A 16689-nucleotide genomic window follows, 5' to 3' on the forward strand; every position below is an offset into this window, starting at 1 on the left:
ATAAATTTTTGCTTATGTTGCCATTATACGAGACCGGTAACATTTTTAATTTTTCGGGATATAGGGCAGTGAGACTACTTATTTTTTGCACCCTGCGCTGCTGTTTTTTTTTTGTACCATTATGGGATAGATAAAATGTTTTGATCGCCTTAATGCAGCAGTCAAAAACTTATAATTCTGATGTGGTGTTTGTTTTGTTTTTTGGGGGGTTTTTTCCTTGCTACGCTGTTTACAGATTGGATTAATTTATTTTATACTTTACGAACTCAGCGATGCCAAATATGTCAGGTTTTTTTTTTTGGGGGGGGGGGGGGGGGGCGTTTAATGGGAAAAGTGTGATTTGAACTTTTTTAAAACTTTTTTTTCCTCACTTTTTACTGTCTGGTATAGTCCTCTTAAAGGACTTGAAGCTGCAATCAACTGATGGCATATGCTATGCATAGAATTGCTTCAGCACTGCTCTGCGTAGTGAAAATCACTATCCTCCTATGAATAACGTTCACAGGAGGATCATAATGAAAGGCACAGGGATTATCCGCAGACCCCCAGCGATCATGACAACCTATAGAGGTGCCCCGCCATCATTTGAAGGGTGGGATGAATGACTCTTCCATCCAACACGTGTTAAATCCTGCTTTCAGTGATTGACAGCTGTATTTAACTTCTTAACAGCCGCATAAATTCCCTTGCAGATGTTAAAGGCACATTATGGCTGATTAGATCGGTCATATGCGGGGAAAGATGCGGGCTGTGTGTGATCTTATATCAAAGGCAAGGACATGACCTTTGACGTAAATTTACTGGAATGGTGTTGCTGTACAGTGTCATGAAAAAAAAAAAAAGTTCTCAATCACTGGGATATGTAGATCCATTCCAAAGTTTTTCAGTCAGATTTGAAAAATGGGACTTGGTTAAAAAGGCCAAAATTAACTGTTTAAAATATTTCATATTATCTAATAGTTTTTATTTTCATATTGCGTTACTTTCCGGGCATTGCGCACCACCTCCTTTTACCTGTGCGCTCACAAACTATCATCTAGCCACTGACTCTCAGCGTCTCCAGCGAATGCCTACATATAATATATGAAACTGGGTCATACACAGATTCAGTGTGCATACCCAGAAAAATGGTCATTTCGTGAGTGCGGAATCTGCTGGGAGGTTGCGGGGACATAGGGAGCAGTGAAGGGAAGGATTTATAATGCAATGGACATGGAGAATTTGAAAAGGCATTTGACTGACCGTGACTGGAAAGCTAGAGATCCCCGCATTTTAGACTGAAGCAAAAGGTATGTGGGGCAATCACCAAAGTATAAAGTGTTTTTTTGTGAGAAATACTTGGATGTTCTGCTTGAGGAAAACCTGTTAGTGATGCAATGTGCAACACTAAGAAGACATTGGCGCAGTTTAATAGCAAAAAGACGTGACCGGTTCCTTTTAACTGGACCAGATGACAATCTTGTCATAACGACAGACTTTAGGTGGAAAAAGAGGCTCACATAAGAGAATCATTAAATTAGAATGTATACAGTATATAATATATTACACTGATTAAATGCTGCTATCTGAGCCTTTTTCTTTCTGCCCCCTCCCCTGAAGTCCACTATTTATTTCATTTTCAATAACAAACTCCCTAAAATGTTTATAAGCCTCTAGTTTATGATGAGCAAGTTTAACTGAAATTAAAATAAAGAATAAACACAAGCAAATATGTAAGCTAGGAAATTCTTTAGTGAGACAAACTTTAAATGACTTGTTTCATTATACACAACTTTTTGCAGAGTAGTAGAATGACCGGGACCACGTAGCATGGGGTACACATGGTGCTTGTTTCATTCTTTTGGGGGGTCTACCAGAGATGACTACAATTGCATTCCAATAGAGCATTTTGGGGTCCCATTCGCTGGAAAATGGTTCCAACTTTTGGACCTCTACTGGTCTGCAATGTATTTCCTATTCAACAAAAACGTAGGGGTACAATGATGGGGACCACCTACAGTTGAAATATATTTCTATCTTCTAATAAAGACTGTGGACACACTTTGAAATGTCTAACTGCCTGCCTCCAATGAGCATAAGCACAAAATGACCTTTTATATCCTTTAAATTAGAGCGATGTCTTGAAGACCATGAATTGGTATTGCAAATTCAATCCATGATGACAAGTGAAAGCAAGTTTCTGTTCAGAAAGAATTATGCAAAATATGAATTTTTCAAAAATCCCATGGTAAGTTGACCATATTTAATAATAATAATAATAATAATAATAATAATAATCTTTATTTATATAGTGCCAACATATTCCGCAGCGCTTTACAGTTTCAAACACAACACTCATAGGTAACAATGTTAACAATACAGTAATAAAGCAAAATAAGACAAAATAAGACGACCCTGCTCGTGAGAGCTTACAATCTACAATGAGGTGGGGGAGATACAAAGCACAGGTGTGTATTTACAATGATGTATTTACAATGATGGTCCAGCTATCTTCAGGGAGTGGGGGGTAGATGGAGATAGTGAATGGGCTACACAAACAAACCTAAAATGACTGATTAGGGAACGTGATAGGCCGCTCTGAACAAATTTTTGAGCGAGCGCCTAAAACTATGCAAGTTGTGGATGGTCCTAATATCTTGGGGTAGAGCATTCCAGAGGATTGGTGCAGCACGGGGGAAGTCTTGGAGTCGGGAGTGGGAGGTACGGATTAGTGCAGAGTTTAGTCGAAAGTCGTTTGCAGAGCGCAGCGGTCGGCTAGGCCGATAGACAGAAATGAGGGAGGAGATGTAAGGGGGTGCCGCATATTTAAGACTAAGTACTGAATTGTGATTGAAATATAATTCTTTAATTACATTTTGCTGACCTAAGAAAAATGTTATTTCGAGGTCACCTGTCTGGTCTAGATTCCACATAAAAGTAAAAGCACAGCATGATAGGGATGATAATTACCATTCAGAGTATGTCATTGGTGGAAGGAGAAAATTTATATTGTAATTGCACCTTACCCTGCCACTGTCCAGTCAATGGGCGCAGCACTGAGCAGTCATGGTTGTTCTCCAATCATGGCCAGCTCACTCAGCACATTTACAGGCTAAGGGCTCTCTCCCACTTGCAAAGAAATTGAACGAATGCCATCCGTTAAATCCTATGCTTCTGTTCTCAATGGTGGCTTTTTATTCCTGGTCAGATCGTAATTGGACAGGAAAAAAATCGTAACATGCTGCGATTGCATGATATCACCCGAGTGCAGTGCGATTCCTGCCAACGCCAGCAATGGAGGGTATGGAGAAATTACTTTGTCTCCTCCGCAGCTGTGCTGTGATATTCTATCATGAGGTGATCGGAGCACTAACCATCGGCTCACAGCAGAGCTGGAGCAGGGTGTCATTAGCATATCTTATCTGATGCCCTCACATCGGATGTGATACACTGTGACACTGGTCTAAAGGTACCTTCACACGAAACGACGCTGCAGCGTCGCTGTTTGATCGCTGGAGAGCTGTCACACAGACCGCTCTCCAGCGACCAACGATGCCGAGGTCCCCGGATAACCAGGGTAAACATCGGGTTGCTAAGCACATGGCCGCGCTTAGTAACCCGATGTTTACCCTGGTTACCAGCGTAAAATGTAAAAAAAACAAACAGTACATACTTACATTCGCGTCCCCCGGCGTCCGCTTCCTGTACTGACTGACTGAGCGCCGGCAGTAGCAGGGCACAGCGGTGACGTCACCGCTGTGCTGTGCTTTCACTTTCACTTTGCGGCGCTCAGTCAGTGTGGGAAGCGGACGCCGGGGGACGCATGTAAGTATGTACTGTTTGTTTTTTTTACATTTTACCCTGGTTACCAGTGTAAAATATCGCTGGTATCGTTGCTTTTGCTGTCAAACACAACGATACACGGCGATCGGACGACCAAATAAAGTTCTGAACTTTATTCAGCGACCAGCGACATCACAGCAGGATCCTGATCGCTGCTGCGTGTCAAACTAAACGATATCGCTAGCCAGGATGCTGCAACGTCACGGATCGCTAGCGATATCGTTAGTGTTGTTTCGTGTGAAGGTACCTTAAGGGAGACATCCATGAACTGAACAGTGGGCATAAGTGAAGAACAGCTGTGACTGCTCCATGCTGCCCCGATAATTGGAAAGGAGGGCACGACGTGATTATCACATTTTCTCCTTCCACCAGTGACTGCTACGATGACCTACACATGCTTTGAATAGTAATGATCACATCTTCCATGCTTTGCTTTTACTTTCATGAGGAATCTGGACCTGAGTTTTATTGTTGTCCACACAGGCGGAGGTCCTTATGTCTGTAGTCTACAAGCTACATTAACGTTGGTTATCTAGCTGGAGCAGATCGGGGTCTTGCTGTCAGACATGCCTACCTTGTCTTCTCAACCCCATATCCGCTCTGCCAGTGACTGGCACAGCTATTTTTTCTGTATCTATTTTTTCTGTATCTAGAGTTCCTACAGATAACTCAGTTAGTGTCCCCAGAGTTTTTATGACCTCTAAGAAAAACCTATTTAACAAATATGTAATCGTGAAATATATTGAAAAGCTTTATTAAACCACGGTCCCTTCAGTATGTAAATAATAAAAAAAGCTAATTATTCTGGTTTAATGTGAAACATGGATGTTACACAAAAAAAAAAATTCCAAAAATAATTTAACTTTTGCCATTTAACATAAAAATATTTAACAGCCAATAAACGGCCAGGTCAGTAGAAGCAGTTATGGCTGATAAAATACCTTAAAAAGCGGAAAAGCATAATATGGCCCATAGTTAAGACCTGGTCATTAAGGATTTACAGGGAATCTGTCTCCACATTATGCTTTCCTCAAATTGGGAAGCATAAACCTGGTGACAGAGACCCTTATTCCAGCATTCTTACTGGTATCCTTGCTGTTTATAAAGCTTAGTTTATCTGCTGTGGGTCTTGATGAGCTCTGTATAGCCGTACCTCTGCAATTGAGTGACACTTTTCTGCCTGCACTGTGTATATGAAAAACTTGCCACTCGATTATAGGAGGCGGTGATAAGCAGCTTAAAAATACTGAAAATTACAAAGCCTGGAGCTTATCATTGAGAGTATTAGCAGAACTGTGGCAGATAACTGTGTTTAATCAAAACTATAGCAAGAAGCACAGTAAGTGACCCAGCTTTCAAATCTGTTTTTCTACCTACTTTATATGAGGCAGTTAAAACAATTATCCTTAGGCTATGTGCATACAATTATTTTTTTTTTGTAGAGTTCTTGGAGCTGAAGCTTTGCGCAAACTTTCCAAAATGCAATACTCCTTAACCTGCTTCTACCCAGAAAACTCTGCAAAATACTCAGTGGTCACACATCTTTAAAGGGGTTCTCTGGATAATGATATTGATGACCTTTCTTATGACACCTCATCCATCAGCTACGGGAATGTTCCATGTATATTGATTACCTATACTGTACATAAAAGAGATAATGGCCACACTAGCTAAATAGATGTAGGTGCACAGTGGTAGAGAGCATAAATCATAAATACTGCGGCACTCAAATGAGTGTAAATTTAACTGTAATTGCAGCAATAATTCTGTACTGTAGTTGTTGCCGCACCTTTTAAAATTGAATTGAATATCAACTCATTTGAGTGCCGTGGATAGGTCAGTGCCATCTCATGCCTAAAGAACCCCTTTAAGTCAGGATTATTTTTAAGTGAAAGTGGACACAGGCAGATGTGGTCTTGTGATCTTATCGTATTTCATAAATGGGCATACACCATAAAGCAGTGTACCCAACTCCAGTCCTCAAGGCCCACCAACAGATCAAGTTTTCAGGATTTCCTTTGTATTGCCCAGGTGATGCAGTTATCACCTGGGCAAAGCTAAGGAAATCATGACCTGTTGGTGGGCCTTGAGTACTGGAGTTGGAGACCCCTGCCATAAAGCAATCCTTTTTAGGTCCTACTGCTCAGTATATGGTTGATTTATGGGGCACCCTACTGTAGTTTACATTTAGTGTGTGATCTTCATAGTGCATCTTTTTATAATGGAATCCCTCATCAATGGCACAGATTTTTAAATCTATAAATCAGCTTTTTTTTTACAAATTCATAAAATGGATTACTATTCTATCTTATGGAAGATGGACACTACTAGGGTTCTGTCACGGATTTCAATTAACCATAGACTAAAGTGGCATCTGTTTTAACCTATTTGTAATTAAAAAGCTTTTTGCATATACCATTAGGCTACGTTCCCACAATGAGCTTTTGGGGTGTTTTTGACTCCGCTGGAACTGTAAGATGTTGCGTATGTGACGCAGCAAAATTATGTTGAGAGGATGGATTTATAGAAATCTAATGCCCTCTGTGCTTTTTAACGCAGTGCAAACCGTCCTGGGGTGTGTATTTCAAATCTGCAGCACGTACATTTCTCTTGCAGGTATGCTGAGTTTTCTATGTAATTTCCCCATAGACTTGCATTAGGTGCGGAAAGTTCACAGGTAAACACATGCATTTACATTGCGTTTCCACAGCAAAAATGCATGTAATTCGCACTAGAGTATGTCAAAGTTTTGTCAATCCAAATACCAGGAAATAAAAAAAAAAAAGCTGCTTTATTTAAAGCAAGACACACAACAAGAGACAAAGACCGCAGCGTCAAAAACGCTGTAACAAGACATGTTGAAGAACCTGATTGTCAACATGTTTGACCTATCCAACCTACTAATATGGGCGTCTCATATCAGATGCCCTGTTGTGGATAAATCATCTATCACTTTATATAAATTGCCTCGTCCAGGTGCCGAGGCGGATGGTGCCTGGAGATTACTCTGCCCCCAGACCTAATTATTCATGAAGGAGTTACCAGTGTGATGGCCGCTCTCTGTTCTCCTGATATCACTGCAGAGCTGTGTGTGATCATAACTAATATCACTGCAGAGCTGTGTGTGATTATAACTAACACATACGCATGTTCCTCCCAGCTTCCAGCTCACAGGCAGACAGGGCTGTAATATTGTTACCATGTGGCAGAGCTGAGAGAAGCAAAAATGTTTGCAAGAAGACCATTTCAGTTCTCCCGTTCTGTTAGTTAGGCCCCTTTCACACATCAGGTTTTTGACGTCAGGCACAATCCCGTGGATTTTGAAAAAAAAAAACTGATCTGGCAAAAGTTGCTGCCAGATCTGTTTTTTTCTCATAGACTTGTATTAGCCCTGGATTGCGCCTGATGGCCTCACGTTTCATCTGTTTTTTGCCAGATCCGTCCAAAATTAGTTTTCCGGCGGCCGAAGAAAATGTACAGAGGAACTTTTTTCTGTCCGGCGAAAAAACACACAGCGTCTGATCCGGCAATAAACTTATGAAATGTGAGGTGAAATGACCGAATCCGGTTTACACAAATCACGCGTCTATCTCCTGCTCTCCCTCCTCTGAAACAGGAAGTCCAAACTCTATCCCCAGGATAAAAAAAAAAAAAAAGTTGGATCCAGCAGAAAAACGGATCCGTCGCATCAGTTTTTAACAATTTGCAACAGATCTGTTTTCTAAAAAATTTGCCGGATTGTGCTTGACGGCTAAAAACTGATGTGTGAAACAGGCCTTACTTGTCTCCCTGATAACTCTGCTTCCAGAGCTTATTATACATGAAGTGAGTGTTTTCCCCCGAGCACCATCATCTCCCATTTTTCTGGAAGAGATAATTTATATAAAGTGACAAAAGATGATTTCTCAACAATTGGGCATATGATAGGACATACAGATATTACTCTCCTCTATAGGTCTATAACCTGTATGCCAATATTAATACTTTAGATAGGTTAAATGTGGTGAGATTCCCTTTTTAAAAAACACTCAGATGCAATAAACATGCAACATCAAAAACTCAACAAAACCTCATTGTTTGAATGTAGCCTTAGAAAGGCTAATATACATGTGCATTTACTAATGGAGCCCTAAGGTTACGTTTAACATGTATTTGGGTAACTTTCCCAGCATGTGTGCTAAATGTAAGCAATGTAAGTTATCTTTTTTTGTTTCACAGTTTTAACAGCTTAAATGATGTGCTGACTTTTATTTTTTTGTTCCTTTTTGAAAGAATTTCTTTCCAGAACAGATGGTAGCATGGTGTCAGCAATCAAATGGTAGCATTCCCAAATCTGAATTACTCCAGGTAAAGCTAATGCCTATTTACTGATTTTGAAATTTTGCAACTTTCACACTTTTGTTTTTTCTGCCCTTTAACTAGATAGATGTCTACTTTAAATCAGCCCAATTTTTTAACAAATGCTTTCATTTTTTTTTTTTTTTACAAGGGTTAAAAGTTGACCCACGGTTTCTCATTTTTTCCCAACAAAATTTACAAAACATTTTTTTTTTTTTTTTAGGGACCACATGACATTTCAAGTGACTTTTTAAGGAGTCTGTATGACAGAAAATACCCCAAAGCGACTCCATTCTAAACTGCACCCCTAAAGGTGCTCAAAATCTCATTCAAGAAGTATATTGACCCTTGAGGTGCTTCTCGGGAACTGAAGCAATAATAATAATAATGTTAATTTTTTTTTTTTTTTTTCTTCACAAAAATGTTACTTTAGGGTAACAAAAAAAATAAACCCCAACAATTGTGCTATTTTTCTTGAGCATGATACCCCCATATGTGGGAGAAAACTACTGTTTGGGCGCAGGGTTTGGAAGGGAAGGAACGCCCTTTCACTTTTCGAATGCTAAGTTTGCTGGAATGATTACCGGATGCCATGCCTCGTCTGCAGAGCCCCTGATGTTCCTAAACAGTGAAAAGCCCCAAGTGACCCCATTTTTGAAACTAGACCTCTGAAGGAACTTAACTTATCTAGATGTGTGGTGAGCACCTTAAACCCCCAGGTTATTAACAGAAGTTTACAATGTTGAGCCGTGAAAATAAAAATAATGTTTGTTTTCCCACAAAAATGTTTCTCGCACCAATTATTTCATTTTCACAAGGGGAGAAAATGCTCCATATGGTGTCAGCTGTCCCTCAGTATTTAATCCCCAGACGCCACTTTATCACTGTGTGGCATCCCCGCCTTCTATCAGCATGTGTCCAGGAACCTCACCTGTGCCCTTACCAACACACTTACTGGCATTGTCTGCATAACGAACGACACATGGACAAGTGCTTGTGGCCAGGGACGTTGCATTTACCTGACGGCACACTGGGCGAACATTATGGAGACTGGGCCGATTCACACCATGGCACGGCGCATGTGCTCCCAACGCCGAGGACTGTTGGCTCTACTTCTATCAGGGAATCCTCCACTGCTAACAGCAGTTCCTGCGTCCCCTCTTGCTCCTCCATCTCCTATGTGCTATTTCGGAGCAAATCGTCCACAGCTGCAAGCTCTGCAACACTCCTTCAGTGAAGCGGCAACAGGCTCTGCTGAAGCTAATTTGTCTAGGAGACAAACCGCACACTGCGGAAGACTTATTGAAGAGAAAAGCAGACCAGACACATCTGTAGTTTTTACTGCTGAACCATCAAACCGGCATTGTTGAGAGTGCTGATGGGTGTAACCTGGTGGCGGCTGTTAAGTTTGGCAAGCTCACACATACTATGCTTGGCACATGTGCTCAACTTGGTAGTTCAACAGTTTCTGAAAACATACCCAGAAGTGCCAGCGCTTCTAGTTAAGGTACTCTGCGTCGGCTCCCATTTCCGCAAGTTGGCTACAGCTGTCGCCACTACAGGGGAGTGCATGAGGTTGCCGGCTCTCACTGACTGGTGTGTGACATCCCCACATGCTGGAACCCCATACTGAACATCCTGGGAAGGCTTTGTGAGCAGAAGAGACCAGTGGTTGAGTACTAAATCCAACTTGCCTGTTGGTCTTCTGTTCAGTTGTCTCCGAACATAAAAAATGAAGAGTGGGCATGTAATTCTGACGTTTGTTTAGTTCTCAAAGACTGAGGGCTCAACAAAGATGGTGAGCTGCGATGACACCTTAGTCAGCGCAACTAGCTTCTGTTCCTACTTAGTCGCTTCTCACAATTAAACATGAAGCTTTGTATGTGGACCAGGTGGGGATGGAGGAAGACATAACAGATTCTAGCCAGCCCAGCCTAATCTCATCTGCTCAGCGTGGATTGGGTAACAATGAGGAGGTGGACACCGAGGAGGAGAAACAGGAAGTGGTGGCTAGCGAACAGAGGCTAGTAGCCGCACAATCTACGTACGGTCTCGTAAATGGATGGGCCGATGATGGAGATGGAAAGTCATCATCATGATGGGGAAGTGTTGGCTGTATGGAGCTTGACACATTTGGCCGACTTTATGTATTGCTGCCTTTTCTGTGATCCTCGTATTACATTCATCTTAACCGAGAGAGTACTGGTTGTTCACTCTGCTAGACCCACGCTACTAGCAGAACTTTGCATCTCTTCTTCCTGAGGTGGAGAGGTCTTCTAAAATGGTGCTATACAAGAAAGCCATTGTGGAAAATGTGTTGAGAAAATTTCCATCAGACAACGCTAGTGGCAGCGTGCAAGCTCCCTTGCGCAACCAAGGAGGAGAGGCCAGGGAGACACACAGCAGAGGCAGGGGTACACTGTCAAAGGTGTGGGCCAATTTCATGACACCAGCCCAGGGCCGCCTGATCGGATATTTTTTGACAAGGATGGAAAAAACTTTTTCAAGGTGATCGAGCAATACCTGGCCGACCGAACCAACATACTACCGAATTCTTCTGCGATTTTTATCTATTGTCTCAAAACTGGACAGCTATGCCTTGGAGGTGTTGTGCTGCCCTGCTGCTAGCGTCTTGTTCAAGCAGGTTTTTAATGCTGTGCGGGGGGCGGGCCCAGAAGAAACCAGCAGATGACAACAGAACATAGTATTTGTAATAATCAATATCAATCGGGTCTATGAAAGAAACTCCTCATTTGTCTGGCTTTGCACTTTCTGCAAAGCCTTTGACTGTATAAGTACATCAACTACACTGTTAAAATAATTTCGTTAACATTTTTTTATATAGATTTAATGACTTTCATACAGTTTAACACTGTTGCTATACGGTGGTATGTAAAACTTACAAAAAGCTTTGAAAAATACTTCAGGATTATGCATCTATACAGTATTAAATGCTTTTTGCTTGTTTCTTCACATTTCTTACACATACACTATTCCGTATCCTGGGGTACATTTTTGTGGTGTAAAATTTTGCTGGGTTACATTTCTCAGTCATACAGTATTACTTTTTTGAGGTACAGTTCGTTGGTATATAACCCTCAAAAAAAAGTGTTAAAGTTTAGGCTGTGTGCACATTACAGATTTAATGCGTTTTTGTTGCGTTTTTCTGACAACCAGATACCAGCAAAGTGAATGAGAAACCTGAAGTGTCATGCACACAGAGTAATTTTGACTTGTAGATTTGGTGCAGAAAATAATCTGCAGCATGTAAATTCTGTTATTTTTGCCCTACGTTTTTCAACATTCACTTTACTCAAATCAATCATTTCCTGCCAAGAGATGGAGAAATGGTGCAGGCATTTTAATCAGTGTGCACATACCCTTATCTGTATTATATTGCTCACTCAGACTATTCTGTGGTTTGGAGTAAATTTCCTTGGTATATAACCCTCAAAAGTGCATAGTCTTTGAATCTAGGAGTACCAATACATGAAAATTTGAACAGAATGTGTATGAGGCCCTCCTTTATGTCTAAAACAAGGTGAATCCGAGTCCCTTATTTTTGACAGTTCTTGCTGCTTTCATAAATGAAACTGAAATTTCTTATTTCTTTAATAAAAAATAAAAAAAAATCCATTTTGGTTTACTTAGATTATATTTTTTCAAATCCCTTTTTAAATTTGTATACAAGTCATACAAGTTGTATACTTGTATTCAAGTCTTTTAACAGGAAAAAATAAACTTTTTTCCTGTAAAATGCAGCTTCTTGTCTGTTTGGAATCTTTTATTGTCACTCCTTAGAGTAAGGGTACTGTCACACAGTGAAATTTTGATCGCTACGACGGTACGATTCGTGACGTTCTAGCGATATCGTTACGATATCGCAGTGTCTGACACGCAGCAGCGATCAGGGATCCTGCTGAGAATCGTACGTCGTAGCAGATCGTTTGGAACTTTCTTTCGTCTCTTGATCACCCGCTGACATCGCTGGATCGTTGTGTGTGACAGCGATCCAGCGATGTGTTCGCTTGTAACCAGGGTAAACATCGGGTAACTAAGCGCAGGGCCGCGCTTAGTAACCCGATGTTTACCCTGGTTACCAGCGTAAACGTAAAAAAAACAAACAGTACATACTTACATTCCGGTGTCTGTCCTCCGGCGTCTCAGCTTCTCTGCAGTGTGAGCGCCGGCCAGCCGGAAAGCGAGCACAGCGGTGACGTCTGACGTCACCGCTGTGCTTTCCGGCTATGGCGCTTACACAGTGGAGAGAAGCAGAACGCCGGGGACAGACACCGGAATGTAAGTATGTACTGTTTGTTTTTTTTACGTTTACGCTGGTAACCAGGGTAAACATCGGGTTACTAAGCGCGGCCCTGCGCTTAGTAACCCGATGTTTACCCTGGTTACCCGGGGACTTCGGCATCGCTCCAGCGCCGTGATTGCAACGTGTGACCGCAGTCTACGACGCTGGAGCGATAATCATACGATCGCTGCGACGTCACGGATCGTGCCGTCGTAGCGATCAAAATTTCACTGTGTGACAGTACCCTTAGTGTGAAACCATTGCTCAGCCGCGATCTGGGAGCCAGAGATGCTTCCAGGGGTCTCTTCTATGCTGTTATCCTCCCATTCAGCACTTTTCCCATCCATTTAAACATTTTCACTACCCCCCCCCCCAAATCTCTTCGGCTTTCCCATTGACTCCCATTATACTTTGAAACAAGCTTGAGAGTATTAAAAATTGCTCAGTTTGAGCCTAGTAATCAGTGTTAGGGTATGTGTCCACGTTCAGGATTTGGTCAGGATTTTTCATCAGTATTTGTAAGCCAAAACCAGGAGTGGGTGATAAATGCAGAAGTGGTGCATATGTTTCTATTATACTTTTCCTCTAATTGTTCCACTCCTGGTTTTGGCTTACAAATACTGATGAAAAATCCTGACCAAATCCTGATGCAATCCTGAACGTGGACACATACCCTTAGAAGTTTTCAGTTAATGATGTGCCTGTGCTTTGGTGCAGGACTGTAGGCGGAGTCGTACCTTGGAACTCTAGACCAGTGAAACCAAGAAAACACTTGCCCACAGGCCGCCTCAGAGTACAAACCTGTTCTTCCTCATAGAACCAGACAGTCAGTGGGAAGGAGATGGCGGGCCAGAGCGAGAGAGGGAGGGAGATGGCGGGCCAGAGCGAGAGAGGGAGGGAGATGGCGGGCCAGAGCGAGAGAGGGAGGGAGATGGCGGGCCAGAGCGAGAGAGGGAGGGAGATGGCGGGCCAGAGCGAGAGAGGGAGGGAGATGGCGGGCCAGAGCGAGAGAGGGAGGGAGATGGCGGGCCAGAGCGAGAGAGGGAGGGAGATGGCGGGCCAGAGCGAGAGAGGGAGGGAGATGGCGGGCCAGAGCGAGAGAGGGAGGGAGATGGCGGGCCAGAGCGAGAGAGGGAGGGAGGGAGATGGCGGGCCAGAGCGAGAGAGAGAGGGAGGGAGATGGCGGGCCAGAGCGAGAGAGAGAGGGAGGGAGATGGCGGGCCAGAGAGAGAGAGGGAGGGAGATGGCGGGCCAGAGAGAGAGAGAGAGGGAGGGAGATGGCGGGCCAGAGACAGAGAGGGGGAGGGAGATGGCGGGCCAGAGACAGAGAGGGGGAGGGAGATGGCGGGCCAGAGACAGAGAGAGGGAGGAAGATGGCCGGCCAGAGAGAGAGGGAGGGAAACAGCCGGTCAGAGAGGGGGGGAGGGAGACAGCCGTGGCCAGCCAGAGGGAGGGAGACGGCCGTGGCCAGCCAGAGGGAGGGAGGGAAACGGCCGTGGCCAGCCAGAGAGGGAGGGCAGGAGGGGACCAGCCGGCCAGAAACTGACTGTCTCCACATCCCCCCGTCTATCTGTCATATTACAAATAATCCATGTCACTTACTTTAGGTATTGAACTTTGTTTCACTTTGTAATTGGTATACGTAGACTTGTACATGAATATTTGACATAGCTAGTGTTATGCTCAGCTGTTGCTATCATTCATGCTAATCACACTCCCCACCCCACTTCCTCACAATATTCTTCCTTTTTCCAGAATTTTTTGAATGCCAACAGCTGTCCAGAAATACAAGGCTCTTTGTATGTTAAAGATATTGGAAAAAAGTCTTGGAAGAAATTTTTTGTGTGTTTGAGACGGTCAGGTCTTTATTGCTCCACAAAAGGAACATCAAAGGTAAAGATTTTTTTAAAAGTACAAGAGGTTTTTCACACGAAAACTAAACTTCCCCCGAACATGGTGACTGGTGTAATCTGCATTACAGTAATGGATATGGTTCCTATAACATACACTGCACTGGTTCTGTTTTCTATGGATGACTTGAATGGCTTTGTGCCCACAATCCAGAACTAGCAGTGCTTTGGACGGAGCGCTTTTCTGCTGTGTCCAAAACTCGTTCTATTGAATGCAGGTAAATTTGCATGTGTTCACTGAGCCATGCCGATTTGCCACATTCAATACTGTCTATTGATTAAATTTCTGTTGAGGACACTAGCAACTCTGCAAGAGAAATTGAAAGCTGTGCCACAGGTGAGCTACATGCGCGGGTGCATGCATAGTGGATGGGATTTCTAGAAATCCTATCCACTATGCCATAACATTTGGCTGCTCCAGGTTTGACGCTGTATAAATGCGCAGTGTCAAAACTGCAGCAGTTCCTGATTGTGGGCACATACCCGTACAATAAGAATGGCTGCTAATTAAAAAGTAAATGTCAAAAAAGACTCAACTGAACATCACTATAGTATTTTTATCTCCTTAATGCATAATCCGGTTTTCGCTTTCTTTAATCCCTATTTTACAAATCCGACATGTCACTTTATATGGTAATAACTTTGGAATACTTTGTAAGTATCTCAGTGATTGAGATTTTTTTCATTACACATTGTACTTCATGATGGTGATTAATTTAGGTTGATGGTTTTTGTTCAAAAATAACACATGTTCCCCAAATTTTGGATATTTTCATGAAGTTTAAGGCATTAAGTCATACCACACAATAGTTCATAAGTAACATTCCCTGTGTATCTATTTTACATGAGTATCATTTATTAAAAGCTTTTTTTTTTTGCAGATCAATTCAATAATGAATAGTGATGAACGAATATACTCGTTACTCGAGATTTCCCGAGCACGCTCGGGTGTCCTCCGAGTATTTTTTAGTGCTCGGAGATTTTTTTTTCGCCGCAGCTGAATGATTTACAGCTACTAGCCAGCTTGATTACATGTGGGGATTCCCTAGCAACCAGGCAACCCCCTCATGTACTTACGCTGGCTAAAAGCTGTAAATCATTCAGCTAAGGCGATGAAAACTAAATCTCCGAGCACTAAAAAATACTCTGAGGATACCTGAGCATGCTCGGGAAATCTCAAGTAACAAGTATATTCGCTCATCACTAGTAATAAATTGACTTTAACATCTTCACAAACTTTGATATATATTTGTGAAAGGTTGCGTCCCTGCCTTTAATTTGGGCTTGCATGCCAAGCCCACTTTGCTCCCTGCACAGGACTGAGTAAATCAGACATAATCCTTTAACAGCCATGGGTGGACCGGTGCTTTGCCCCTGGCTTTTAACCAGTTAAATCCCACTGTCAATCACTGCCAGTGGGATTTAACATGCGCTGGCCAGAAGAGTAATTCATCCTGACCATCGACCATCGACACCCCTGTCATGTGATTTATTTTTTTTTTTTAATTTAATTATTTTTTTTTTTTTTTTTTTTTTTGGGGGGGGGGGGACTGATGAGTTGCCATGACAGCCGGGGCGTCTGCTCATGCCTGTCATTATAATCCTCATGTGAACTGGCCAGCGTTCATATATTGTGATTTATGCTAGACATAGCGCACAAGCGATCGGACAATCGCAGCATCGAGTCTCCTAAGGGGACTATTGAATAACGTAAAAAAAAGTTTAAATCGCCCCCTTTTGCCCCATTGAAAATAAAAAAACACTTTTTGTATCGTGGCATTCAAAAATGTCCCATCAAAAGATAAAATGTCTCTAATCTGTAAAATGCATGAGAAAAAAAACCAAAACTCCAGAATTACTATTTTTTCATCCAGTGCAACATTGTAATAAAAATTAAAATGTCATGGGTTTCTGAAAATCTAGACATAAATGGTGAAAAAAGAAAAGTTCAGAAATATGTAAGAAAAATAAAAATAAATGTACTTATTTAAAAAAACAAACAAAAAACCCTATACATGTTTGGTATCTGCCTGCATACTCGTACAGGGCCAGGGGGGCAGGTAGGAAATGACATAAGTGGGGGAAGGGGGGGGGGTTTGAGTAACAAAAAGGATGCAGTTAGGGAGATTGCCCTCTTTCACCAAAGGATGTCCGGACAGCAACGATGGAGGCAACCTCTTCCTGCGATTCACGGTGCTTCTGAGCCTGGGAAAAATGCGGCTGGGAGGGAAGGGGCAGTGCCAAGGAAAAATCACCAGGCCATGGTAGCTTCGAGTACCCCACCAAGTGTCTTTAATCTAATATATAAAGCTGAAT

At 42.4% G+C, this 16689-nt stretch overlaps 1 protein-coding gene across 4 annotated transcripts in view; it reads left to right on the forward strand.

Annotated features, from left to right (window-relative positions):
- Positions 1–16689, forward strand: part of GRB10 (growth factor receptor bound protein 10) — a 469634-nt gene that overhangs the window by 406454 nt on the left and 46491 nt on the right. For 2 of the 4 annotated variants that reach the window (XM_077269359.1, XM_077269356.1), the window contains 3 exons: positions 2112–2227; positions 8095–8169; positions 14219–14356. In XM_077269359.1, the coding sequence (XP_077125474.1) occupies positions 2112–2227; positions 8095–8169; positions 14219–14356 (329 nt within the window). The remainder of the gene's footprint in view (positions 1–2111; positions 2228–8094; positions 8170–14218; positions 14357–16689) is intronic. The other 2 variants (XM_077269360.1, XM_077269358.1) reach the window with 1 other exon arrangement.

Source organism: Ranitomeya variabilis, chromosome 6, assembly GCF_051348905.1.
Source record: "Ranitomeya variabilis isolate aRanVar5 chromosome 6, aRanVar5.hap1, whole genome shotgun sequence".
Lineage (NCBI taxonomy): Eukaryota > Metazoa > Chordata > Amphibia > Anura > Dendrobatidae > Ranitomeya > Ranitomeya variabilis.